The sequence below is a fragment of the Aythya fuligula genome, chromosome 24 (genome assembly GCF_009819795.1).
Source record: "Aythya fuligula isolate bAytFul2 chromosome 24, bAytFul2.pri, whole genome shotgun sequence".
In the NCBI taxonomy this organism is placed as follows: Eukaryota; Metazoa; Chordata; class Aves; order Anseriformes; family Anatidae; genus Aythya; species Aythya fuligula.
The window spans coordinates 2,807,500-2,834,238 of NC_045582.1; the positions used below are offsets into that span (position 1 = coordinate 2,807,500).

General features: G+C 68.3%; 4 protein-coding genes across 5 annotated transcripts; all 4 read right to left on the reverse strand.

Annotated features, from left to right (window-relative positions):
• Positions 1 to 494: 494 nt before the first annotated feature.
• Positions 495 to 1,532, reverse strand: HCRT (hypocretin neuropeptide precursor). Its single transcript, XM_032202974.1, has 2 exons — positions 1,435 to 1,532; positions 495 to 887 (listed from the first exon to the last, which is right to left on the reverse strand). Exons 1-2 carry the CDS (start codon positions 1,453 to 1,455, stop codon positions 495 to 497), a joined length of 414 nt encoding a protein of 137 aa, XP_032058865.1. The 5' UTR covers positions 1,456 to 1,532.
• A 91-nt stretch (positions 1,533 to 1,623) lies between these two features.
• Positions 1,624 to 13,882, reverse strand: LOC116498615 (inactive phospholipase C-like protein 2). Its single transcript, XM_032202972.1, has 6 exons — positions 13,682 to 13,882; positions 6,019 to 8,508; positions 5,705 to 5,908; positions 5,104 to 5,179; positions 3,143 to 3,252; positions 1,624 to 2,905 (listed from the first exon to the last, which is right to left on the reverse strand). Exons 1-6 carry the CDS (start codon positions 13,880 to 13,882, stop codon positions 2,717 to 2,719), a joined length of 3,270 nt encoding a protein of 1,089 aa, XP_032058863.1. The 3' UTR covers positions 1,624 to 2,716.
• Positions 13,883 to 15,667: 1,785 nt separating this feature from the next.
• Positions 15,668 to 19,019, reverse strand: GHDC (GH3 domain containing). The gene is made up of 8 exons (XM_032202973.1): positions 18,749 to 19,019; positions 18,488 to 18,618; positions 17,820 to 18,396; positions 17,399 to 17,588; positions 17,247 to 17,318; positions 17,003 to 17,136; positions 16,803 to 16,891; positions 15,668 to 16,428 (listed from the first exon to the last, which is right to left on the reverse strand). Exons 1-8 carry the CDS (start codon positions 19,017 to 19,019, stop codon positions 16,228 to 16,230), a joined length of 1,665 nt encoding a protein of 554 aa, XP_032058864.1. The 3' UTR covers positions 15,668 to 16,227.
• A 1,285-nt stretch (positions 19,020 to 20,304) lies between these two features.
• On the reverse strand, positions 20,305 to 26,171 carry LOC116498619 (signal transducer and activator of transcription 5B). Of its 2 annotated transcripts, none has more exons than XM_032202977.1 (18): positions 26,014 to 26,171; positions 25,684 to 25,840; positions 25,489 to 25,578; positions 24,889 to 25,063; positions 24,679 to 24,809; positions 24,451 to 24,602; positions 24,214 to 24,369; positions 23,924 to 24,103; positions 23,730 to 23,817; positions 23,337 to 23,459; positions 23,109 to 23,201; positions 22,747 to 22,953; positions 22,215 to 22,309; positions 22,003 to 22,133; positions 21,558 to 21,713; positions 21,290 to 21,341; positions 20,858 to 20,965; positions 20,305 to 20,759 (listed from the first exon to the last, which is right to left on the reverse strand). In XM_032202977.1, exons 1-18 carry the CDS (start codon positions 26,139 to 26,141, stop codon positions 20,633 to 20,635), a joined length of 2,349 nt encoding a protein of 782 aa, XP_032058868.1. In that variant the 5' UTR covers positions 26,142 to 26,171; the 3' UTR covers positions 20,305 to 20,632. The 2 variants fall into 2 exon arrangements, with proteins under 2 accessions (XP_032058868.1, XP_032058867.1); XM_032202976.1 differs by having other exon boundaries at positions 21,543 to 21,713.
• Between the last annotated feature and the right edge of the window lie 568 nt (positions 26,172 to 26,739).

A 26,739-nucleotide genomic window follows, 5' to 3' on the forward strand; every position in this document is an offset into this window, starting at 1 on the left:
CTGCTCGATCCAGGCTCTTTGGAAGGGGCAGGATCCGACCCCCCCCCCCTTGTCACCGCAGCCCCGGGACGGGACCAGCAGCAGGACGCCAGCCCCGCTCCTGCCACTGCCCCCTGGAGAGCCCAGGGGCTGCAGCGCCTTGGCGACCCCCCCGAGGGGGGGAACCCAGCGGGGACAGCCCCCAACCGGAGCCCTCCCCAGGGACCCTGCTGGGGATGGGGGAGCTGGGAGCGTGCAGGCACCCCATGCACCCACCCCGCTGCCTGCCCCAGGCAGAGCTGTGCCCCCAGCCCCCTCCCCAGAGACAAGGCAGAGCCGGGCAACCTCAGTCTACCATTTATTGGAAAAGGCCGGCGGTGCCTGCGGCGCCCTGAGCAGGCTTGGCCAGGGCCCCAAGGAGGTATTTAAAAGTGCTATTTACACCGAGCGCCGGGGCAGCGTGCGTCCCCCCCCCCAGGGTACCCCTCTCTGCCCCCGCAGCCCCCCCACCCAGCTCAGTAAAAGCTCTTTGCAGCTCCCCGGCTCTTGGTCACCTCCTTCCCAGCGTGTCCCTGGCACTCCCTGGGGCTGGCAGCGGTGCCCCTCAGCGCCGGCGTGGGCTGAGCAGCGGTGCCGGGGTGCTCCCCGCGCTTGCCCATGGTGAGGATGCCGGCGGCGTGGTTGCCGGAGCCGTGCAGCAGGCGGTAGAGGCGGCTCTGGAAGGCCGGTGGGACGCTCTTCCTCTTGCCCAACGTGAGGATGCCGGCGGCGTGGTTGCCCATGCCGTGCAGGAGGTCGTAGATGCGGCACGAGCAGGTTTTCTGCCGGCAGCACTCGGGCAGGTTCTGGCGGGCGGCGGCCAAGGAGCAGAGCAGGAGCAGGAGCAGGAGGCAGGCGGCTCTCTGGAGCTGCCAGGTAACGGCTGGCATCGGCGCAGGGCACCCGCAGAGCCAGCCGGGGCTGCTGCTGTGCCCCCCCCCCGGGCTGCCAGCACCCTGCTGGTGGGCTCAGCTCCCCTCTGCCCCGCTCGCTGCAGGGGCTCAGCCCCGTTCCCGCAGCACCACCCTTCAGCACCCCACGGCACGGTCACCACCGCGCCCCTGGGCACAAAGGGGACCCCAATGCTCCTCACTTCCCCACCCCAGCCCCCAAATCCACAGCCTCCAGCAGGAGCCAGCCATGGGTATCTTCCCCGTGCCACTTACCCCTCTCCGGCACACGGCAGCCCCAGGAGCACCCTCCCCTCATCACCGAGAGCCACGGGATGAGCACCCACGCTTGGCTGACGCTGGAGCAGCGCACAGCACGCACCCAGCTCCCTCCCGAGGAGCCCGTGCGGGGTTGAGCCTCCCCCCCAGCTGCTCCTTGTCAGGTTTGGGGAGCCCCCGGGAGCCCCAAGGAACTGGCCCAGCCCTTGTGCACCCCGAGACCCCAGCCCCACAGCGCCGGCCCCACCTTGGCGTTCGGCACCTCCATCCTTCCCGGCGTCTTCAGGTGGCCAAGCAGCACTGGGGCATGTCCTGCCAGGGCCGAGGAGCGCAGCTGCCCTGAGCCGTGCACCCTACAGTGGGGCTTTATAGGGGCTGCCCCCCCCGGCCCCCAGCCCCCGGCACAATAGCATTGCCAAAAATACCAGCAGGAGCAGCGGGGCTGGTGTCTGGGAGACGCGCACCCTTTGTGGCCGGTAGCTCGGAGACGGGCCAGGCCTTTCCCCTCATTTGTGGCTCTGCATTATGAGGGTGCAGCGCGGGGCTGGGGTGCGCGGTGCTAATGAGGCCGTAATTACCCGAGGGACCCGCGGCCGGGCCGGCACAAAGCGGCCTGAAGGTCAGCACCGGGGGAAGCGCCGACAACAGGTCCGGTCCCGGTGGCCCCAATTAGGCTAATTACCGCCCCGAACAAAGGGGTGCCAGGCAGCCGCGTGGCTCAGTGACGTGCGGGGCTGGTGCCCCCTGAACCCAGCTGGTGCTGGTGGAAGGAGGTGGCCCCCATCCCGCTGCCACCCCCCGTCCTCCTCGGTGACCCCATCCCCGGCGTGGAGAGGGAGCGGAGGGCACGGCGTGGGTCTGGCACACTTTATAAACGCTCCGCAGCCCCGGTCCGACCCCAGACCAACCCCACACTCACCGCCCGCGCCTGGGGCGTGCTCGCCCTTGGGGACAAACCCAGGGCGATTTCCCTGATGCCATAGGACACGTCTGCTGGCAGCTCCGCTCTGCAGCGGCCCCTGCGAGCTGTTCCCCAAGTGCCTGCCCAGCCCCTCTGCACAGCGGGGGGGACACGGGGACACCGGGGAGGGGAGGGGACCCCCTGGAAGCAAATCCTGAAGCCCTGAGAGCAGGACCCCGCACCTGGGGAGGCTTTTTACAAGAGGGGGATCGGGCACAGCAGGCTGGGGGTGCATGCACAAGGCCAGTGGGGTGCCAGCAGCCCCCGATGGCCCCGCAGCACGGCGCCTGCTCTGGAAGCAGATGGGGGAGATGGATGAGACCCCAGGAGCTTGGGGGGGGGGATAGGTGGGAGTAGGGACCCCCCCCAACTCCCTGCTATGCCCAGAGCTGGTCCCCAAGCGGGCACACCGCTGCGCCAACCCCGCTGCACCCTGCCCATTTTCATCCCCGTCCCAAAACGAGCCACGGGCAGGCTGGGGCTCTCCGGTCCTGGTCCCCACAAGCGGGGGCTGCTCCATCGGGGGCCCCCCCATAACCCCAGGCCGGGGGTCAGCAGGACGCCGGGGTCAGCAGGACGCCGTGTCGCCGCCTCCTTCTGCCTCGGGGATGGGTTCCAGCGGGGGGGCGCGCAGCCGGGAGGCCTCGGGCGAGGCTGAGCCGTTCCTGCCGATGCCGCAGGACTGCCCGGCGTTGTGGATCTGCCAGAGGTTGTCCAGCGCCTCCGCCTTGGCGTGCTTCAGGAGGTCGGCCTGGCCCTGCCACGGGGGAGAGGGCGTCAGGGGAGGTGGCCGCGGGCGCGCGGGGTCCCCTCGTGCCACCTCCAGCCCCCGTTTGTGCCCCAAAGCCACAGGTCCATGAGGGGCAGAGGGGAATTGCTGGGTCCAGGCGCATCCCCCCGGTGCCGGTGCCCACGTTCTTGGCACAGGGGTGGTGAGGGATGGTGGTGGTGAGGGATGGTGGTGGGGATGGCCACGGTGCCGCCCCCCCCTCACCTTCAGGACGGTGATGTTCCAGGCGAAGCTCTCCAGCGCCTTCTGCAGCTTCCGACCCCGCAGCCCCTCCTTGGCCTCGATGCGGTGCAGCTCCTTGTGGAAGTCCATGCCTGGGCACGGGGCACATGAGGGGGGGGACACGCTCAGGGCCACGGGGTACGGGGACAGCCACCACCCGCGAGGGATGGGGAGCGGCTGCCTTTCTCCTGTGGCCTCCTGGGCTCCCCAGCTGGCCACCACGGGTGGTCTCGGCAGCCCCGAGCCCCCTCCATTTGGGGAATGGGGTCCCAGCACAGCCCCCACCACCCTCAGCGGGTTTGGATCCCAGGGGACGTGGGGTCTGGATGTTCAACAGTTACCCCGGGGGGCAGATACACGGCTCCTGCATGCTGCAGCCCACCTGGGGGGGCACAGAGCGGGGACACCACCCCCCCCCTCACCCCGTGCCGTAGCACAGGCCCCCGCGCCGTGCACCGCGTGATGTCCTCGTGAGCGGGTGCTATATTTACCCCTCCCTGACGCAGCACCGGCTCCCGGCCCACACGAGGGCTCCCACACACTCCTGCTCGCCCCCGTGCTGTCAATCAGCTCGCCCCCAACCCCGCACCCCCAGCCCTGCCACCAGCACCCCCAGATCCCCCCCCCCCCCCGGTACCCAAAACCGTGCCGGCACCACCGAGGCTCATCCGCAGCGCAGCCAGGGGGGGTGAAAGCAGTGAGCAGCGCCCAGGAATGGGGGTCAGGGTGGCTGCCCCCCAACGTGGGGGGGTCGGCAGCGGCAGCAGCACACCCCAAAGACCCCTGCCCTCGTGCAGGACAGGGGGCACGGGGGCAATGCCCACCCCCAACAGCCCAACGGAGGGGTTCCCGCGGCCAAAGCGGTGCCGGCGGGCACAGAGCCCACCCGCAGCCCCCCCAACCTCCCTCTCTGGTGCTCCCCCCCTCGTCGCTGGCAGCGGCGGCGGAGCCGAAAGCCAAATGCTCGGCGAGGTTTCCGGGCTGCCGAGCCGCCAAGGAACAAACAGGGCTGCTGGCAGCGAGGTTGGCACCCGCTGGGGGTGGCAGAGCGGGGCCCCCTCCTTCCTCCCCGGCCCCTCCAGCTCCTGGCAGCTCTCCCAGCCCCGCGGGGTGCCCACAAGAAGCAGTGGGGGCCGGCAGAACCCCGTGCACCCCGCAAGCATCCAAGGATGCCCCTACAGCACACGGGGTCCCGGTGCACCTTACTGGGAGCACGGGGACGTGCTGGGAGAGGGGCTGGGGTCCTGGGCAGCTGCGGGTGCAGGGGGCAGGATGGGACGGGGACGGGGGGGGACCGGGGCAGGCTGCCAGCAGCACCTGCCTGTGTGGGTTCAGCCATGTGTCTTTGAAGTCATAACATTCAGTTGCCACTTCTACCGTCAGCCCCAGTCTGTTATTTCTGATGCTAATTATATTCCGGCGTTTGGCAGCTAATGACTCTTCTCCGCTTCCTCATCAGCCTCCTCCGCTCCGCTCGCTCCCTCCCCGCCCTGCCCGCGCAGCCCCTGCAGCCCCCCGTCCCCAGCAGTGCTCCCCCGGGGGGGGGGGACACACCACAGCCCCTGCAGCCCCCCATCCCCAGCAGCGCTCCCGCAGCCCCTGCAGCTTCCCACTCCCTGCCCTCTCTCCTTGCAGCGCATCCAGGACGTGGGAAAATCACAAAACTGCCCCCCTCCCGATGGAAATCTCCCCCCACAGCAGCCGGGTGCTGACCTCCATCTGCAGCACGCACCCACCCGGGGCACCCCCACGTGCACCCCTTGCCCCCTGCCACGCACGGCAGTGTGCTTGGCGCTCCCCGTGCACGGATCCGGAGCCTGGTGCTGGATTGCTCCGATCCCTGCGGGGACACCCATCCCCGGGGGGCTCGGTGACATGCCCCCCCCCCATTCCTGGCACCCTTGGGACGTGTTCCAGCTCTGGGGTCACCCCCCAGCACCCACCTGCCTGCTGCGCCTGGATGAGCTTGCTGTGCACCGCGTCGGCCGACTCGATCAGCGTCCGGCTGGTCTGGATCATCTGGGGACAAGAGGGGCAGCGCGAGGTGCTGAGCACCCCCCCAGCACCCCAAATCCCACCCCACGCACCCTGCCTGCGGAGCAAATGGGGAGAAAAAAGGGGGTGGGAGGGGGGCTGGCTGGGGGTCCCCCTGGCACGGCGCAGCCAGGTGCGGAGCGGCCAGCGCCTGGCGGGCGGCCAGGTCCCCCTGCAACACAAAGGAAGGAAGCGGCTCCGGGCTGCGGCTCTTAATGGGATTCCTCCCCCCCTGGGCGGCCCCGCAGGATGCCCCGTGAGCCAGATGGGGTCTGCGGGGTCCCAGGTTTGTGGGGTCCCAGGTTTGTGGGGTCCCGAGTCTGCGGGGTCCCTCGGAGCATCTCGCAGCCGGTCTCCCCCTGCCCTGCGATGGATCCAGTGACTTTGGGGGGACCCCATCCCGGGGCCGCCCCATGCGCACAGCTGTGGGCGAGGCAGGATGGTGCTACTGGTGCTACTGGTGCTGCTGGTGCCATCGGCCCCGTGGAGCGTCCCCGTGCCCCTGCTTACCGTCTCGTAGGCGGTGAGGACCTTGCGCAGCAGGTCGGGGATGGGGCCCTGCGCCTCCATGGCGGGGTACTGCTCCGCCAGGTTGAGGGTGACGCTGGGCGCGCTGTCGCTGTGCAGCAGCCACGCCGCCACCGTCAGGATACACTGCTTCATGTTGGCGGCGGGCGTCAGGCCGCACAGCTCCTTGAAGGAGACCAAGGCGTTCTGCGGGCAGAGACCGGCGGTAAGGGATCGGGAGCACCCCCGGGAACCCCTCCCAGCTCTGCACCGGCCTCCTCCCCAAAAACCCGCCGTGCCCCTACCGGCTCCGGTACCTGCACGTTCTCCCGCAGGTCGGTGGCCTCCCGCAGGGGCTGGGTGGCCGTTCGGAAGACCTCGTCGATGGCCTTGATGCCGGTGGCCTTGGTGGAGGTGTATTCCCGCACCCGGCGGCCCCGACGCCCCGCCAGCCCCCGGCGGTGCCCCTTGCCCCCGCCGCGGCGGTCGGTGATGGCCACGTGCACGAAAAGGGTGGCGTGGGGCAAGGGCTCCCCGGCCAGAGACTGGAGGGGGACGTGGCGGTACCCGGGCTGCAGGCACTCGAAGGGGATGGTGTACTGGGCGATGAACTCGTCCCCGATGTAGTCGTCGTCCAGCACGACGAAGCGCAGCACGGCCAGCTCGGGGAGGTTGATCTGGAACTCCAGGCTCTCGTCGAAGACGGGGTTGTCCCCGCTCTGCAGGGCCGTCTTGGTGCGGTGCTCGGCGCAGTCGGCCGGGATGCCGTGGATCTCGGCGCAGACGTAGGGCTCCACCACCTCCCCCTTGGCCCCCGAGCCCTTGGGCTTGGGCAGGTTCTGCCCGCTGATGACTTTGAGGTGCAGGAGCTGGGCGGGCACCCCGGGCAAGGAGTCCTTGGCGTTGGCACTGAAGTAGGAGACCTCCTCCCGCATGATGGCAGGGCGCAGGACGTAGCCGCAAGCCCCGTTCTGCCGGAACCAGCCCGCGTTCAGGTCCATCATGAGCCCCGGCGTCTGGTAGTTCATGGCCACCATCTGGCAGCCGCACTTCCAGAAGTCCTGCGGGTTCATGTTGCTGGCGTCGATGCGCATGGGGCTGGGGTAGACGCGGGAGAGGAACCGCTTGTTGTAGCTCACCAGCTCCGCCGGGCACTCGTTGGCGAAGCGGCCGGCCTCCACCTCGCTGAAGGAGCACATCTCCCAGTAGCGCTGCCCGCGCCGTGAGCTCTCGAAGTCCTGGAAGGGGACGGCCTGGCAGAGGCTCACCAGCTCCGACAGCTCCCGGCTGAGCCGCGCTCGCCGCGGGCCCCCTCCCTCCGCCACCTCCCGGTCCTCCTGGCCCAGCCTCCGCGCCAGCTCCCAGCCTTCCTCCTCATCCGACACCTCCCCTTCGCTGTCCTCGCAGCCGGCCGGCAGCTTCTTGCCCTTGATGAGGATGCGGCCCTTGAGCTGCTCCGGGGAGGGCAGGTAGGAGGCGGCGGGGTCGGGGGGCTCCAGGTAGAGCTTCTCGCCCAGCGTCTTGCGCAGGCACTGGGCGGCCAGGCGCTGCTGGGCAGCCGAGCAGCGCACCACCAGGCAGAGGATGAGGGGGTAGGCGGAGGCGGTGAAGGCGTGCTGGTCGATCAGCCCCACCACGGTGCGGAAGGGCACGCAGGAGGCCCCCGAGGGGCTGGTGTAGACCACGGGCTCGCCGTCGGGGCCGTCCCACAGCACCAGCTCGATGCTGCGGCAGCCCAGCCCCAGGGCGCTGATGTAGCCGCTGATGTCCGAGCGGCCCCAGAAGTTGTCCTCCAGCAGGCAGGCGCTGTGGGCAGAGCTGATGTAGTAGTGCGAGAGGGGCTGAGCCATGTCCTGGCACACCTTGCGGTGCTGCGGGTCGAAGATGGAGCAGTCGGAGGAGAGCAGGTAGCGGGTGAAGCCGTCGATGGCCAGGTAGCCCTTCTCCCGGCCCTCCTTGGAGGGCTCGTACTTGCTGACGATCTCCAGGCACTTCTCCTCCGTCACCCCCTCCATGCCCTGCTCCACCTCCAGGAACATCAGCAGGTCCTTGAGGCCCAGGTACTCCTTGTTGCTGGAGAACTGCACCAGCAGGAAGAAGATCTCGGGGCGGGTGCAGAGCTCGCAGTACGCCTCCACGAAGAGGTCGCAGGCCACCTCCGCGCCGGGGCGCTCGCTGGCTTTCTGCAGCTCCTTGAACTTCAGCTCGATGGTGGACACCTTCATGCCCGGGTTGAGCGCCTTGATGAGCTGCACGGCCCGGGCCACGGGGATGCGGCCGGACTTCTCCAGGTCGGCGAGGTCGAAGACGGAGGAGATCCAGGAGGTCCGCAGGCTGGGGTGGCCGGTGCCTGGCGCCTCGGGCGTGTGCTTCCCGTAGGACACCAGGTACCGCAGCCCCATCACCCAGGCGCTCACCACGTCGGCCGAGCTGGCCACCAAGTCCAGGGACTCGTAGTTGTCTCCGTAGATGATGGAGAAGGCGCACTCATCGGGGAACTGGTCGGAGAGGCCGTTGCTGCGCAGGATGGGGGTCTTCTTGCCCACCCGCACCTCTTTCACCGACTTGATCTCAATCTTGGCCTTCTCCGAGTCCTTCTTGGAGGGCTCCCAGCGCACGGAGCGCATGTCGGCGTCCAGCACGAAGAAGCGGCTGTACATGCGGGAGTTGGAGCGCACCTTCTTCAGCTCGCAGCCCTCCAGCATGAAGGAGATGCAGGCGGCCGTGCTGTTGATCTTCCGGTCGTTGGGCATGGTGCTGAAGGACACCGTCTTCTTCTTCTGCATGGGGCGCTGCCGGGAGCCGTCCTGCCGGGGGGGAGAAGGGGGCAGAGCCATCAGAGCCACGCACCGTGCGCCCACCGGTCCCCCCCGGGCTCCCCATCCCAGCTCCGATGCGCAGCGAGGGGCCTGGGGATGCCCCCACGTCGTGCAAAGCCCAGCCTGGCCCCACTGGAACCTCTCCCCCCTCCATCCCAAAGGCCGGGAGCTGGCTCCAGCCGGGGCCTCCCCCACTGCCGGGCTTATTTTAACTCCGTGTTCCTTCCTTCCTTCCTTCCTGCTCCCGGCCGTGAGCCGGATCCTTCCCCACTGCTCGCTCACCCCCCAGGGCACGGCCGTGCACAGGCACGGTCCCCATCGTCATGGGGTCTGGGGACACCGGAGGGGAAAGGGCCTCATGGAAGGACCCCCCCCCGTGCCCACACCAGCCCCACACCCACAGAGGGGCACAGCCACGGCCCCCCCCTGCACCCTCGGGACACCAACAGGGGGAAAAAAGGCTCCCCCGAGGCGGGGAAGGGGAGACCCTGTTACCAAAGGGGTTGGAGGAGGCGGGGGATAGGGGGAACAGCAGGGCTGGGAGCATATTATGGGTTGGATTTCATTAAGTAGTGCAGCAGGGAGGAGGTTTAATCCACTTCTTCAAGATTATGGTGAGTCACCTCTAATCTGGTGGTGCCTCCGGCACATGCAGGCTCTTCCCAGCTGCCAGGGCTTGGGGACCGTGGGGTGTCCCCTCCGGCACCCTGAGAGCTTTCACACCTCCATGGCGCAGCTGTCGCAGCCTGGGCTAAGAGCCCAGGCACACATTTCGCGGTGTTTCACCTCAAAAGGTCTGGATTTACCCTGGTGGGGACAAGCAGCAGCCAGGGGCAGTCACACAGGCAGCCAGCTCCAGCCACGGGTGCACAGGGCGCAGCACCCCAGGGGCGAAGGGAAGGGGAAACCAGCTCTAGCCCCCAGCCCCATTTTAGAGCTGGCTGGATGCTGCCGGGTCTGAGGGAAACACCACACCGGCCACATCGAGGGACCCAGCCCAGCCTCTGCAGGACGGGGAGACGGGCACAGGGCAGGGCTCGGGTGGGAGATCCCCCTGGGACGGTCACCCCAGGGCCGAGCCGCCGTGCCGGGTGCGGAGGGTTCAGCAGCAGCCCCGTGGAGATGGACCCGGCGGCCGAGCCATCTGCACCGCCACCACGACGCTTCCTGCGAGCAGCAATCTGAGCGCGCCACTGCCTCGCGGCACCAGACCCGGCCCCGCGCCTGCCCCGCTGGTGGGGTGACCGCTGGCAGCGGGCAGCACGGGGCAGGACACGCACCCGCACCCCTCCGTGCCCGCACCCCACCCCGGTGCGCACCCCACCCCTGCAGCGGGCCCCAGAGCAGAAAACAGGAAATCCATCCGGAAAGGAAACGCGGGGCGGGGGGCCTGCTCGCACCCAGCGGCCGCCGGGACCTGCCTCCAGCTGTGCCGGAGCCTGCCCTCGCCCACCGCAGGCAGCCGAATCCACCCCTCCCTCCAGCATCGGCTCCTCTCCCACGGCCGGCGAGCCCTCGGCGCGCGCCGCAGTGCCCGAGCATCTCCCGGTGCCTCCTGCGGTTGAACGCGTTCACACCTCGCCCCTGCAGCCCGCTGGGTTCAGGCAGAGGGAGAGAAAAGCCGCTGCTCGCAGGCAGCCCCTTGTGCTGGCATGCTCCAGGCTGGCTGCCCCGGGGACGCTCGGCGAGGCGCGGGTGCGAGCGGCGCAGGCAGAGCTCCCCAAGGTGCTAAGTAGGTCAGGAACAGAGGCAGGAGAACGCAGCGCCTGGAGTCGGGAGAGTCCCTGCCGCTGCCCACGGGGAGCACAGAGGGTCCCGGCTGCAGGGCACGGCTCTGGAGAGGGGCACGGTGCACGTTGTGCTGCCGCTCACATCGCGCCCGCGCAGCCCAGCTCGACAGAGGGGCGCTGCCAAACCCCACGCCACCGGCGATGCTGCCCACCATGCCCACAATGCCTGTGCCAACGCCAACACCGAGTGCTGGCAGCCGGCTGGGTACAGACGGCGCGTCCTAACCCCGCTCCCTGCACCCTGCCCAGCTCGGTGGTGCGTGCTCAGCGCCACTTTGGCCAATTACCCCCCCGTGATTAGTGCCCTGGCGAGCACGGCAGCCCTAATCCCAGCCGCCGCGTGACCCCGCTCGTTACCCAGCCCACGGGGATGCGCCCATCAGGCCACGGATCTGCCGTGCTGCCCCTCCCTTCCCGGTATCCCCGGGGGGTTCTCCATGGGCGCAGCGGCTTCTGATGGCAGGAGGTAGAGAAACCGAAAGCCTCTGGGGCTGAGGTGCCTTGTAAGGAGCTTTGCTGCCCGGCGGAGGGGAGCAGGACGCTTTGTCCCCACGGGGCTGTTCCCACGTCCCGTGCCCCGCTTGTCCCACCAGCTGCCCCGGTCCCGGGGGGAAGAGCTGGGATGTGGGCAGGCAGCAGCGGAGCGGAGGCAGCGGGAGGCCAGGCACAGCCAGGGCTTTTCTACAGTCGTTTGTTCCCTGCCAAGAAGACAGAGAGTGACACATCCACTCCCCGCGGCACCAGCTGCCGCTACCCAGCGAGGGGCTGCTGGAGCCCGGGCCCCGTGCGGAGGCACCGGCTCTGTTCCTGGGGCTCGGGCAGGAAGGGGATGGCCTCACTCATGGGGGGCAGGACAGCAGGGTGCTGGGGAAGGGCCACATCCTGTGGCGGGGAGGGACAGACCCGGTACCCCCCCACCCCCAAGGCCTCCTTCCAGCATCCTCCCTACTCACCAGCCCCCCAAACTCTTCTGCTTCCAGCCTGGAGAAGAAAGCAGGGAACAGGTTCTCAAGCCAGGATGCAGGGACAGCAGCCTCCCCGCTCGCCATCCCACACGAAACCGCTCTCTGCAGTCCCATCGCTGCACGGGGCCAGCTCCAGCACCACCCCGTACTGGTCCCGAGCTCCCCCGGCCCCAGCATGGCCGCTGATTCTACTTTCAGATTCACTCCTCCAGCCTTTTCTGGAAATCCCATAAAATAACAGAGCCTGCAGCTCTTCCCACATGTGCTTCCACTTAGTCAGCAGTCAGTCTCTACCCGTCCCGCTGCCCCACAGCCCACAATCTGTGCCCATGGTCCAAGCTGGGGGCACAGAGTCCCCCCCAGCCCTGATGGGCACAGCGGGGGGACGGCTGCGACGCCGGGGCAGAGCCCCACAGCATGGGAACAGCCTCAGCACCCCCCAGGGATTTGGGGCCAAACAGCTGCTCCCCGAGGTCCTGCCAAGCACAGCCCCTTGGGGGCAAGGACACGGGGTTCTGTGGGAACCCAGACCTCCTGGGGGGCCCCTGGGACCCTTCTCGATGCCACCACCCTCTCGCCAGCTGCTGTGCAGAGCCCTGGATGGGGTTTTGGGGAGGCAGCAGCTCCCTGCTGACCGTCCCCATGAGCTGGGGCAGAGCCAAGGCTTTGGGGTCCCTGCTGCTAACGGGACTGGAGGAGGACAGGCTGTCCCCTGTCCCCGCTGAGGGATGCAGGAGCCTCCCCGGGGACACAAGCAGGACTGCTGCGTCCAAAGGGGAGCGGCAGAGGAGGGCGAGCAGCTGGTGCCCACGCAGTCCCCCGGGCAGCGCGCCCACCTCGCTGTCCCCACAGCCTCACCCGATGGAGGGGCTCAGCCCAGTTGGGGTCCAGGGCACAGCCAGGGGAACTCAGGGCTGTGGGATCCAGCACCGCGGAGAGATGGGGACCTGCAGCAGGGAAAGATCAAGCCCAGAGGGTCTCAGAGATGTGCAGTGGACCAGAAGGGGCTGGGGGACACCGTCCTATGTAGGCATCCTCCACCACCAGCACCCTCAAGCACCTCAAGCACTTGCTCTGTGCCACCCGACCTTCCCCTAAGGCCAAATCCTGCGGTGATGCACAGCGGGGATGGGGGGAGGCACCCAGCGGAGAGGCAGGCGAAGGGGAGCAGCAGCCCTGCCACGTTTGCCTCCAGCCTGCACAGCGCCCTGCAGCCTGCAGCAGAGGCAGAGCCTGGGCTGCGAGGGGGGACAGGAGACCCCACGAGGTCCCCAAACAAACCAGGCACACACAGCACACCGGCACGGGCTTTTATGGCTGAGGGAACCCAGGGAGGTCCCCTCGGCATCCCGGTGTGGGGCACAGCCCGGCCACCCCGCAGCGGTTTGCAGCAGGAGCCCCGCCAGGGGTAGGGGGTCCCCAAAAGGCACCCGCCGCCCCCCGCCCAGGTCTCTGGGGCATGAGGCCAGGGCTGGGCAGGCAGCAGGGGAACAGCCCCCACGCGGGGTATTAATAGTACCGGAGCTCTACCGGCTTAAAATAGGCTGCCAGGAGTGGGGAGGCGGGTCCCGGGCGGACGCGACCTATTGTGTCAGCGAGCAACGCCGACGTAAGCACAATTAGGGGGGCTGATTTAGAAAAAACACACACGTGACCCCCTGCCCACCGGCATGGGGGGGTCCAGAGACCCCACCCAGACCCACAGCACCCTTGGTCCAACCGTGGCTCAACTCTCGGGAGGTCACGGGAGCTGGGCCCAAGGCTCAGCGCAAGGGAACGCAGGAAGATGCTCAGGAGCAGGCAGCACCCATGGGTGCCCCCACGCAGGAGGGGGTGATGCTGCGATGCGATGCCCATCGCAGGGGCAGCGTGGCCGTGCAGGGAGCCCACGGGGGGGCTGGGGGGGGCAACGTGGGGGTGATTCCCAGCCGGGCACGGAGGACAGGCCTGGCCTGGGGAGCGCACAAAGGGGTTTGCCCTTGGGGGACCCAGGCTGCCGGCAGGGCGAGGGGACGCGGTGCCAGCGCCGGTGGGAGCAGCACCCAGCACTGCACCAGCACCCAACCGGGCGGCATCCCCGGCCCTAAGCGCCCACCAGCCGGAGGGAACCGGGGGCAGCAGCTCCCCGCCACCGCCCCTGGACCCCCAGGGATGGTGTGGGGGCGCTCCGAGGGCACCGGGGGCTGCGGGAACCGGCGCAAAACCGGCTCCGGGGAACCTCCGCTCGCTCCAGCCGGGCTGGGCTCCGAAGCAGCGAGCCCCGCGCAGGTGCCGGCGGGTGCCCGGGGTTGGGGGCGAGCAACCGGGGCATCACCCGGGGTAGTGCGGGGAGGGGGGGTGGTGGGAGGTGAACCGGGAGGAACCGGGAGGAACCGGGAGGGCTCGGGGCAGGGCGCGGGCTCTCACCTTCATGATGCTGGCGCGGGGCGCGGCGGGCGCGGGGCTCCGCTCCACCGAGTCCTCGCGGCTGCTGCTGCCCGAGCCCGAACCGGGGCTGCCGCCACCGCCGCCACCGCCGCCGCCGCCGCCGCTTCGGGGCCCGTTGGGCAGCGGCACGGCGGGGCGGGGCGAGCCCGGCGGCGGGGCGCCCCGGGGCCCCTCCGCCATCCCCGCCGCACCAGGGCAGCGGCCGCCGCGGGGCCCCGGGCGCCCCGGTGCCTGCGCCCGCCGCCGCCGCCGCTGCTGCTGCTGCTGCGGGCTCGGTGGCGGAGCTGGAGGGAGGCGGGGACGGGCCGGGGCCGGGGCCGGAGGCGGAGACGGAGACGGCGCGGTTCACCCCCCCCCCCCTCCTCTTCCTCCTCCTCCTCCTCCTCCTCTTCGTCCTGCCCGCCCCGGGCTGCAGCGGCGCACGGCGGAGAGCGGGGCCGGGCACCGGGCACCGGCACCCCCAGGGCCTCCGCCCAGCGCTGCAGCGCATGGGCTTGGTGGCCGCCCCAAAGCGCCGGGCCCCCGGCCAAGGCTGCACCCGGCAGCTTGGTCCTAAATGAGCCTGCAAGCTGGTACCCAAAGCCAGCCCCGTACCCAAAGCCACCCTGGCATCCTGCAGCCTGGCGCCCAAACCCAGCCCGAATCTTGCAGCCTGGTGCTCAAATCAACCTTGCACCCTGCAGCCTGGCACCCAAACCCAGCCCGAATCTTGCAGCCTGGTGCTCAAATCGACCTTGCACCCTGCAGCCTGGCACCCAAACCCAGCCCAAATCTTGCAGCCTGGTGCTCAAATCAACCTTGCACCCTGCAGCCTGGTACCTGAATCCTTGCACCCTGGCATCCTGCAGCCCAGTGCCCAAACCCTGCCCTGTCCCCAAACCCAGCCCGAATCTTGCAGCCTGGTGCTCAGACCGACCTTGCACCCTGCAGCAGGGTACCTGAAAGGAGCTTGCAGCCTGGCACCCTGCAGCCTGGCGCCCAAACCCAGCCTGCATCTTGCAGCCTGCTGCTCAGATTGATCTTGCACCCTGCAGCCTGGCACCCAAACCCAGCCCACACCCTGCAGCCTGGGGCTCCGATCGACCTCGCGCCCTGCAGCCTGGCACCTGAAACAACCTCACACCCTGCAGCTCGGTGCAATGCCCACCCCAGCACCTTGCTCATCCAAGCAGGGGGGCTCGAGGCTTTGCTGCAGGGCACAGCAGGGCCCCCAGGAAGGGCTGAGGGCGTGCACAGCACAGGCAGAGGGATGAGCAGCGGCGCGGGGCTCCCCAGGCTGTGCGCTGCTCTCTGCCAGCACCGGGGAGGCAGGAGCACCCCAGAGACCTGCCAGAGCCCAGCTTCACCCCTCTGGCCTTTATCCTGCACCCACCAACCCTGCTTTCCACCAAGCTCTGCCAGCACCAGGCGCACCTGATGCACGCCGGCCCAGCACCAGTATCCCTGCTAGGGCAGCAACCCCAAACCCTCCCCGGCCACGCCATTTCTCCCCTGCTTGCAACAGGAATTCTGCTCCAGGCTTTTCTTCCAGCAGGGGATGGGAGGGAAGGAGCCTTTGCATGATTCTCCTCCCTGGCAGGGAGGCTTTGGATGCACCATGGGGGATGCTTCATGCCTGCCTTGTTTAAGACAATGTCTTCTGCCAGAGGCCCTGCTCGCCCCCACCCCGGTAACAGCTGCCTGCACAGCAGGCTCCCTAAGCACCACGGCTCAGAAGCCCTTAAAATAAACCTTAGCGAGCAGGAGAAAGGACCAGTCCCCGCCACGTGTCCCCACCAGACACTCCCAGAGCCCCAGGACAGACGCTGAACTGGTTAAATATTCATGGCTGACCCTTCCCCAGGACCGAGAGCAAACAACGGCAACTTCTCCTCAAAGCGGATGGTCGGGGTCGTCATCAAGAATCTCTTAACGAGGATTAGAAACGTACTATAAAAAAAAAAAATCAATCCCAGAGCGCTGCCCTTTGTTTATGTTTGAGAGATAATCCTCCTTTATTTTGCTTCTGTTCTTTAAAAAAACATTAAAAAAGCCCTCGCTGGAGCTGATTGTTCCCGAAGCAGCGGACAGGGCTGGAGCCAGGCGGAGGGGCTCCTGCTGCCACCGTGTGCCCTGCCTGGGACATCCATGCCAGGGGACAAAATGCCACCAGGCCCCGGGGCTCCCCAGCTCCTGGGGAGGTTTCTGCTCTCACCCCTGTGCTGCCCACGGGCTGTGAGCACCGAGGTGGCCCTCGGGAAAGGCACGGGCACCTGCCCCTCTGAGGGCCAAGCCTGGCACATCCAGAAAGCCCCCGGGGATGCCCACCCACGCCCACGGTCCCCTTCTGTGCTCCCAAAAAGTCCGGAGAAGGGCCAGCAGCGGGCTCCAGAGGTGTGGCAGTGGGCACCGGGTTGAGTTTGCCACCTCCAGCCGCTCCGCTCAGCCAAACCCCGTGGGGCTGGGTGCCCTCGCCCCCGCTAGGGATGCGCCCTGGCCTCGATCCCTCCCCGGCAGGCGCACACCAAGCAAACCCTGGGCTGCCCTTAGGAGATAACGGTGCTCTGGATGACCGCCAGCAGCCGCTCCTCCCGCAGGACCCTGGGCATGGGGACGGGGGAGCCCAGGGCCTCCCGCAGCTGGGCGAAAGCCCCGGCCCCCACCAGGTGCAGGCGCAGGGGCCCGATGCTGCCCTTGAAGCGGAACGATTTATAGACGGGGAAATCCTCCTGCAGGCAGTGGTCCAGCTGCAGAGAGACAGGGAGGAGGAGGCCCTCACAGGTCCTAAAACCGTTTTCCCTACAGAGCAGCTGCCACCCTCCCCAAAACACCCTGACCCCCCAGACCTCCCCACTCCAGGGAAGCAGCCTCTTTGCCAAAAGCCCTCGTGCACAGCCGTGCCCGTGCACTCCCCCCCTGCATGCAGCAGCCCCACGGGCACTGCCTGCAGGTTCCTGCAGCCAGCACGGCTCAGCAAAGCTGTTCCCGAGGTGCCCAGGCTGCCGGCGAGCACTGCCACCGCGTGGCTGCGGGGCTGGCAGGGGGCAGGCAGGGAGCAGGCAGCAGGATCTGCAACTGCCTGCAGCCAGCAGAGCCCCCAAAACCCCGAGCCCCCCCTTACCTTGTAGCGCTGCCCCTCCGACAGGTCCCTCAGGCCCTGCAGCTCCACGAACACCTCGTAATGGGGGGCGCAGACCCCCGAGGAGGCACCTGCAGCAGTGCCACGAGCACGTTAAAGCCACCCGCAGCCCCCAGCCCGGCTTGGGTGGTGCTGGCAACATTTCGGGGTGACCGGTGGGGCATTTTTGGGGGGTGACTCACCCAGCAGGGAGCTCTCCACGCAGACATAGTCGATCAGGCGAGCGCCCGGCCACATGCCCACGGCGCGGCACAAGCTCTGGCAGAAGCGCTCCTCGGGGATGCTCTCGCCCCGCACGCTCAGCACCTGGCTCTCCCTGCCAGTTTGGGCACGGGTGGGTGCGCCGTGCCGGGGGTGCCACCAGCACCTGCCCCGCACAGAGACACCCCCCCCCCGGTGAGGGATGCGGAGCTGGGGTGTCCTCACCTGCGCACGGGCTCCACCACGGGACACTGCTTGTTGAAGCCGGCCACCCTCAGCACCTCTCCGGCACGGCACCTGCGCAGGCACGGGGAGCGTGAGGCTGGTGGGGGGTGGCACAGGGCATGCAGCCCCCTCCCGGAGCATGGCAGCAGCACCTGTACTCTCCGGGCCGGGCGGTCAGGACCAGCCTGTACTCCCGTCCCTCCCAGAGCTCGCCCAGCAGCACCGTCCTCTGCTCCTCCTCATCCTCAGCCGGGCAGGGCAGGAACTCGCAGAAAGCCCAGTTGGGGCACAGCAAGAAGCGGGGCTCTGGCTCCTCCGGCCATAGGTTGACACCGAGAAGGGCTGGAGAGAGGGCGGCACCGGTCAGTGTGACCCCCCCCAGACCCCCCTCCCTTCTCACCCCCTCCAAGAAGAGAGCAGAGCACGGCTTTTTTTGGAGAGCTGAGAGATCTCTGCAGGGCAGGACGCTGCACGCAGCGAGGCACCCACCCCTGCCGGGCTTTGCGCTGCCGCACGACAGAGGTCCCCCCACCCGTGCCCCCACGGGGACAGCCCTGCTCGGGCTGCACTCACCTCCTGCCGCCCGGTAGAAGGGGCAGTACAACGGCAGCCCCTTGCACTCGGCCTGGCGCAGGGCGTCGAGGTAGAGCCGCTCCCCGCCGTGCGCCGTCCCCACCACCACCACCTGCAGCTGCGGCCACAGGCGCTGCGCGATGCCCTCGAAGCCCCGGGCGCACTCAGCCCGCAGCTCGGCCGCCCGGGCGGCGTCAGGGACCAGCAACTCCTGCAGCCGGCCCCGCAAATCCTCGGGCAGCCCGTTTTGGGGGCTCAACCTGCCCAACGCCAGGTCCTGGGCCAGCTCGGGCCAGCCGGAGCGCAGGGTCGCCAGCGCATCGTGCAGCTCGGAGGCCAGCCCGGCCTCCAGCACCCGCAGGGAGCGCGCCCGCAGGGCGAAAAGCAGCTGCACCCGCAGGGCTGCCGTCCTCGAAGGCAAAGCCCCCGCCTCGGGGGGCGAGCAGTACAGGGTGGGCAGGGGCCAGCCCGCCGGGGCGCGGGGGCGAGCGGGTGCCCAGCTGAGCAGCGCGGTGCTGCGGGGGGCCAGAGCCTGCGGGAAGGCGGCGTGGAGGGCGTCCAGGTAGAGCAGGGACCCCTGCGTGGGGAAGAGAGGTGAGGGATGCAGGGTGCTGGGCACCGTTCTGGGGGGGGCCGCGCTCCCCTCGGCAGCCCGGCTGCCCCCCTACCTGCAGCGGGGGCTCGCAGCTCCAACAGCCCCGGAGCAAAGCCCAGAGGCTCAGCGGTGCCACCGCGTCCCCCTGCTCCCCATCAGCGCAGCCCCCCGTTAGGGGGTGACGCTCCCGAAAATCATCCGACCCTGCGAACAGACGGGGCAGGCTGAGACGCGCATCCCACAGACCCCCCCCAAAACCCCAAAACCCCAAAACCCCAACTCCCCACTGCTTCTTAACCCCTTCCAGCCCACCCTAGCACCCCCCCGGGCTCACCCTGTGCCGTGCCGGGGGGCAGCAGCCCCCGGAGCCTCCGCTCCTGGCTGTGGCGCACGTCGGTGCCCAGCACCTCCAGGCGGCGCCGGTGCCACCGCGCGGCGCGGCGGAGCGCGGCCAGGAGCAGGCGGGGGGGTAACGGGGGGGGCCCGGGCAGCACCGCGCACACGGCCACGGCCACGGCCACCGCCAGCAGCAACCCGGTAGCCACCGGCAGAAGCAACCCGGGGGCCACCGGCAGCAGCATCCCGGGGGCCGTCGCCAACAGCATCCCGGGGGCGCAGCGCAACCGGAGACCCCCCCCCCAACCCAGCACCGCGCCGCCGCCGCCCCCGGGACCCCCGCCCCTTGTCGCTGTCCTTTCCCCCCCCCCCCCCCTTCCAGCCCCGTATCGGACCCGTTAGCACCGGGTCTGTCCCCACCCCCCAGCCCCCCCCCGGTGTTTTCCGTCTCCGGCAGAAATGACGGGCAATGAGCGCGACCGGGCCCGCCCGCTGAGTTTGTCCCCCCCCCCCTCGGGGAAATGACCACAGGGCGGCTCCGCCTCCGCGTTAAATGACGGGGTTTATTTCCTTTTGTTTTCTCCTTTCTACAAATTAAAAAAAAAAAAAAAGAAAAAAAGACACAGCCCCGGCCCCAGCCTCCCTCTCCAGTACCCCCCCCCCAACTCCCCACGGGCCAACGCAGGCAGAGAAATAAATCGCGGCGAAAAAAACAAGAGCGAGCCCCTCCCGCCCTCCAAACCCCGGCAAGAGGCGGCTCCTTTGCTTTAAAAAAATAATAAAATAGTGCCATTTGTTTTGCTTTTTCCCTGGGAAAACGCCCCCAGCCCCCCCCATACGCTCACCTGGGAGAGCATCACCTGCTGCCCGACCCCCTGGGGTGCAGACGAAGGGCTCCTTCCCCCCCCCCCATCCCCAAACCCCCAAATTTATTAGGGCGGGGGGCTGCGCCCTCCCCAAGACACACGTGAAACGCAGCGCTTTTGTGTTACAAAAATATTCCGTGCTTTATTTACTCTGTGGTAGAAAAATAACATCGCCAGGCAACCAGAGTTTCGGGGACACGGATGGGACGAGGCTGGGGTGTGGGGGGGGAACGGAGGGCTCCCATCCTGCCCCCCCACACCCCACCCCGTGCCTGTCCCCGCCGCCCTCGCTCCGGTTCCCCTCCCGCTCTGCCCCCCCCTCGCTGCGCTGGTGCTGGAGAGGCCAGAGGGGGACACGGCGGGGCTGGGAGCCGGGGGGGGGGGGGGGGGCTCCCGAAATCCTTGGGGGGCCAAAGGAGGAGATGAGGTCCAGGAGGGGACCCCCGATGGCGCAGAGCACCAGCACGGGCTATATCCCCCCCCCTCCCGCCCCATGCTCCCCCCCCCTCCCTTGGGGAACAGAGTCAAGGAGCTGAAAACACCAAGGCGCACACGTACATTCCTGGTGACGACTGCAGAAAAGCAAATCCAGGCCCCCCCCCCGGCCCCCCCGCCCCGAGCAACCCCACTTTTTTTTTTTTTTTTTTTGGGGGGGGGCACAGGACAAGGCTACGGGAAGCGGGGCAGCTCCTGGGGGGGGCCGGTGCTCACAGAAGCAGAAAGCCAAAGCTGGGCCTTTTTGAAAAGGAACATTGGGGGGGTGGGTTGGAGGGGGGGGGGGGGAACATGCGACAAATCCGCTGCCTTTTATACAAGGGCATAAACACCAAAAAGAGCCGGACACCACCCTGCGTTTCTGGACAGCACAGAGCAAATCTCTGGGGGCGAGACCCCCCCCAACATCGCCGCCTGACCCCCCCCACCCCAGCTGGGCACAGAGACACGAACACAGCACAGTCCCCGCAGCGCCGGGGGGGGGGGGGGGGGGGCTGGCATGGGGCCGGGACGCCCAGGGGTCACGACTGGGCGTGGGGGATCCACTGACTGTCCATGGGGCGCCGCAGCAGCTCCTCCACGTGCCTGGCCACGTCCATGGTGTCGTCGAGGTCGAAGTCGCCCTCGGGGTCCAGCACGGCGTCGGGGCTGCGGGAGGCACGGGGGGGGGTGAGGTTTGGGGTTAGGGACAGGTTGCTGGAAGTTGGGGGGGGGACACACACACACACGAGGGAGCCGATACCTACTTCTGGGCATACATGTTGTAATGGGGCTGGGAGCAGACGGCGGGCGAAGGAGCCTGGTCCATGTAGGTGGCCCCCCCGGGGGCAGCGTCGCCTGATGCGCTGACAAACCTGCGGGGACGAGGTGGCACGGGCTGGGACGCGGGTACGTCCCGGGAACTTCACCCACCTCCCCGCAGGGACCCAGACCCCAAACCCTATCCCAGTCCCCATAAAGAGCAGCGACCAACAAGGTCCCAACCCCGCTGGCTGGGGGGGAATTTGGTCTTTTTTGGGGGCACAGCAGCCCCCAGAAAGCCCCTTTGCTTGGCCACGGGCACCGTGCTCTCCTCGCCCCCCAGAGCTGACCCCTAGGGTTGGGGGGGGCAGGGATGCAAAGCCCCCGAGCTGGCTCCCCAGGGATGATCCCGTGGGACCGTGCAGCCTCGTACTTACTCTGGCACTACTTGCTTGATCTGTGGCTTCACGTACCCATCCACGGCTTTAGCTAGAACAAAAAAAAAACAAAAAAAAAGGCAGCGCTGAGGCTTGGAGCAGGAGGCGGGTGCTGGGGGCTCACGGCACGGCGAGCTGCAGGGCCCCCCCCCGGGCTGGATGCGGCCCCGGGCAGGGGGTGCCGGCGAGCCCAGGCTCCCCCCCGGTAGGATGCAGAGAGAGGGATGCGTGAGGGGTGAAGGGGCAGCGCTACCTGGCGTGGACTCACAGAGAACCGGCGTGTAGTACTTGGAGAAGACCTCGTCCTTGGGCCGGTCGGGGAACACGTAGATGAGGTAACTGAGGTCCCCGAGGCGGTCGGCCAGGGAGCGGATGGAGAAATCCCTGGTGGTGAAAGGCATCAGGTTCCAGAACATCCTCTCAGCTGGAAAACAAGAGCGAGGACCGCGATGACGCCCGGGGCTCGCCGTGACTGCGAAACCAGCCCAGAAAATCCCAGGTTCCTGCGTTTTATCCTTCCTACAGCATTTAGGGACGAGGCGGGAGCTCAAGGGACCTGGGGGCAGCTGTGCCCGGCGGTGACGGTGCTGGCACCGAGGGGACACGCAGAAGGTGCCGAAGGAACACCACGAGCCCCACGGACGGGGACGCATCGGTGCCCAAATTGGGAAAGCCAAGCACGGGGTGGGGGAAAAATCGAGGGCTGCGCTCACCGGAGTCGAACTTCCACGCGATGGTGATGCCGCCGATCTCCGAGTCGCTGAAGCGCAGGAGGAAGGTGCCGTCGGGCTTGTTGATGAGCAGGTCGTGCGCCTGCTGCTTGTTGACGAAGCCCAGAATGGCCCTAGGCACAGCGAGGGCGTCAGGGCGGGCGGGGGGGGGGGGCACGGGGTGGCACGCACAGGGTGGGGGGGAAGGCTCTTACCCGTCGTTCCAGTGCGGCTTCAAGTGCTTCTTCAGCACCTCCATCACGCCGTCGAACCACTGCCAGAAGGTGTAATTCCTCCCGGGCAGGTTTTCCTGGTGAAATGCCCAGAAAATGAGCGCTCTTGTCTCCAGACACACAGCTGCTGTCAGACAGCACGAGCCCACGCGGAGACCTGGCCCATGGCACGGAGGCTAACGCTGCAAAGCCAGGCACCAGCTGGCCTTGTAGCAGCGCCCAGCCCCACGGCACAGCCCCGGGGGAACCCCAGCAATGCCTCCCCGAGGGCGCAGAGCACGGCTCCAGCCCCCCATAACCTTCCAAGCACGGCAGGCAAAGCCTCTGCCCCGCTGCAGCTGGCTCCTGTTTGGCTTTTGCACCACTCTGACAAAACCCTGGGAGGAACATGCCCCATCCCATCCCTCGGCACAAGCGCTGGCACCGTGGGCGTAGCAAAGCCTCGGTCCCGGCACACGGCAGCACCCCGGGGCTCCCCGTACCCCCCTCCCCCGGCACCGAGCTGCCCCCTCACCCGGTTGAACTGGGACCAGGACACCGTGGTGCTGCTGTAATCCTCCAGGTGGGTGCTGGTGCTGTTGAAGAGCTTCTGCGCCAGGAACACCAAGTTCTCCTTCGTCAGCCCGCGGCTGCTCTGCACCTCCGCCTTGAACTTCATGTTGAGCGCCTCGCAGAGCTGCGGCCACTGCACCTTGTCGGGCACCGCGAAGGGGACGCGGCCCTGGTGGGGGGGACAGGACACGGCACAGGGTCAGCACGGAGCGCTGCCCCCCTGCCATCACCCAGCCCCACCAGGCGAGCCCTGCTCCCTCTCACAGCCCCCCAGGGGGGATACGGAGCCCCTCCGGTGTCCCCCCCACGGGTGGTGGCACTCACAGGCTCCGCAAAGGCGTTGTCCCAGAGCACGGTGGCCGTGGCGTTGTTGTCCTGGCTGCCATGCACGATCACCACCACGGGCAGGGACAGCGTCTGCCGGGAGGGAGGACAGCAGGACGGGGCTGAGGTGGGAGGGGATGTGGGGCACCGCGGCCGCCCCATGGCCCCAGCCCAGCCCCACAGCGTGGGCACGGTGCCCCGCAGCTCGCCGGGGGTTGGTGGCTTTACCTTCACCTGGAAGACCAGCTCGTTGCCACCGACGCTGAACTGGGACTCGAAGAGGATGGTGAACTTCTCCTCCGTCACCGACTCAGCGCCGCGGCGGTCCGAGCGCTTGATCCGCTTCAGGGACTGCAGGGACACGAGGGGTGAGCACAGGGGGGGACAGCTGGGGACAGCTGGGGACACAGGGGGACAGGGGACAGCTGGGGACACAGGGGGACAGGGGACAGCTGGGGACACGAGGGGTGAGCACAGGGAAGGAGAGCTGGGGACACGACCTGCGAACACGGCAGGGATGGCAACGCGAAGGGTGACCGCAGGGGGACACGGCACGGATGGGGACACGAGGGGACAGGGGACGGGGTGAGCGTTGGGACAGGGGGACGGGGGGGCTCTCACCATGTTGCGGAAGTGGGCGCTGAGCGTGCCGGTGGCCTGGTGATACTCCATCACGCAGCAGTTGTTGAGGATCTCCCCGCTGCTCTCACTGCGTGGGAACACACCGGGTCAGGGGGACCACCAGGACAGGGAGCAGCCCCCCCCCGGGGTCCTGCTGCAGTGTGTCCGTCCCCCCCCCAACCCCAGGGCATTACTTGCGGGTGCTCTCGTTCTTCAGCAGGGCCTTGGCTTGCTGCTCGCTGATGATGGTGGCCTTCACCTGGGGGGGGTTCATGTGCACGTTCAGCTTCCCCCCCACCAGGAGCCGCACGGTGGCCGCGAACTTGGTCTGCGTCTTCAGCACCTGGGGGGGCTGCTTCTCGATGATGAAGGTGCTGGGGGGGCACGGGGGTCAGGGGCAGGCGGGCACAGAAGCCCAAGGCCCCCAAGCGGCCCCCCTAAACCCCCCCCCCCCCCCCCGAGCCCACGTGGAGGCCGCCTCTACCTGGTGACCAGGGCAGAGATGATGTCGGTGATGGTGCCGTTCAGCTCCGACAGCATCTCCTCCACGGGGCCGGGGATGGGCAGCTGCTGGCACAAGTGCTCGGCCCGGCGGATCTGCTGCCGGTTCTGCCAGATGATCTCCGCCAGCTTCTCGCACCTTGGGAGGGAGGCAGCGAGGCTCAGCACCCGCCGTGCGGGGCCTCGGCACCCCCCCCTGCTTCTCCCCCGGCGCACCCACCAGGTCTGCAACACGTCCAGGGTGCCCTCGGGGGGACCCCCGTTCCCCGCCAGCTGCTGCCGGCGCTTCCACTGGATCAGCTCGTCGTCCAGGATGGTCGTTTGCTGCTTGCGCAGCAGCTGCAGCGTCTTCTGGTGCTTCTCGGCCAGCTCCTGCGAGGCGGCACGGTGTCACGGGGAGCGGGGACGGCGGCACAGCCGGCGCGGGGGACGCTCCCCCGGCACTCACCACGCGGTACTGCTGTAGTGTCTGGGCCTCCCGGTGCAGCCAAGCCTCCAGCGACGCCTTCTTCTGCTGCAGCGTCGTCTCCCGCGACAGGCGCTCCTGGGGACCCAGCTGGGAGAGCTGGGAGAACTGGGCTGGGGGACGGGGCGCAGCGTCAGGGCCAGCGCCGCCGGCGCCCGGGTCCCCGCGTCCCTTCCCCGTCCCCAAATCCACCTTGGAGGCGCATGTTCTCCTGGTACTGGATGATGAAGTACTCCTGCGTCTGCTGCAGCTTCTTGAGCTCGTTCTCCGAGTCCTGCGTGATGAGCCGCAGCTCCTCGAAGGTCTGGTTGATCTGCAGGTGCTTCTGCGACATGGCATCCACCAGGGAGCCGGCCGGAGAGGGGCTCTGCATGGGCACCACGAGCGCTCAGCATGGGCTGGGAGACCCTCCCCGCCCCACCTGGGTGCTGGGGGGCAGTGGGGACCCTCCCCAATACACCTGGGTGATGGGGGGCAATGGAGACCCTCTCCAACCCACCTGGGAGCTGGGGGGCAGTGGGGACCCTCCCCGCCCTTCCTGGGTGCTGGGGGGCAATGGGGACCCTCCCCAATACACCTGGGAGCTGGGGGGCAATGGGGACCCTCCCCAATACACCTGGGTGCTGGGGGGCAATGGGGACCCTCCCCACCCCACCTGTGTGTCGGGCACCCCCTGCCTCAGGGCTGCTCCCACAGCCCAGGTGACGGAGACCCCCAGCACGCCCCCACCCCACAGGACCCACATCCTTCCCCCCCCCCCACCAAATGCTGATGCCCTCAGCCCCCACTCACGTTGTTCGCCTCCCGCACCAGCCTCTGCTCGTGGTAGAGGATGTGCCGGATGCAGCGCACCAGCTCCATGGGGCAGCGGTCGTACGTGTTCTGCAGGGGAGACGCAAATTGAGCCAGGCGTGGGGCAAGGACCCCCCCCCCCCACCACCACCACCTTTGGCCCCCACCCGCCGCATCTCCCCCGTCCCCACTCGCCTGCAGCTGCGTGGCGTAGTGCCCCAGCTTGATCTTCAGCAGGAAGCCGTCTTCACCCACTTGGTGATCCGCCTTCTTCTGCAGCTCCTGGATCAGCCCCTCCAGCAGCTGCGTCGCCTTCACGTTCTCCTGGGGGTTGTCGAGGTCGATGGAGTCCCTTGAGAGGAGGGGGGGGGGACACAAAGGGACACAGAGCGATGGCATCAGGCCAGCCCGGCCCCACGGGGGGAGCTCGGCACAGCGGGGACCCCCCGGCACGGATGCTGCCGAGGCTGGTGGCGGGGTGGGGGGCAGCAGGATCTGCAGGGACGGGTGCCCCCCCCGACCTACCATGCCTGGCTCTCGATCCACTGCGACAGGTAGTGCCGCACCTCGATGGGGAAGTGCTGCCCGTAGAGAGCCTGCATCTGCCGCAGGGCTTCGCCCTGGAGCTGCTGCGCCTGGATCCACACCGCCATGGCTCACCACCTGCCGGGGACACGCAGAGGGTGGGCATCACGCGGGGGGTGCCAGGCACCGAGCACCCCCCAAATTTGCAGGAACTTCCCGGCTTCTCCGGCACCGAGCGCTGCCGGTGTCACCGCCAGGGAACAGGGGGACCCCGGCTGCGTGCCACTCGCTGTTTTCTAGGGACAGCCCTCGGAGAGCTCTGCTGCCAAGGCTCTGCTGCCTTGGCCACGCCACGCAGCCGTGGTTTCCCTTTGCAGCGCCGTGGGCGTGTGGCCAGGGAAGCGAGGAGGGATGGAGGGGCTGGAGAGGAGCCCCAGAGGCCAGGAGCAGCCCCCATGGTCACACAGCAGCACAGCCGCCCACCCTGTGCCCCAGCGCCGCAGCGTGGGGCTCTACCAAGCGCCTTTTGGGGTGGCCCTGGCATCCCCACTGCCCCTCGGGTCAGCACGGGGCAGCCACACACACACAGCAGAGGCAGCAGGGAGACGGCACCTCTGAAAAGCCAGAGCTTTCCTCCACACCCTACCCCATGCACAGGAAGAGGAACAATAACCCAGTTGGCTATAAATGATTTTTTCCCCTATAAAAAGCAAGGAACATTTCCAC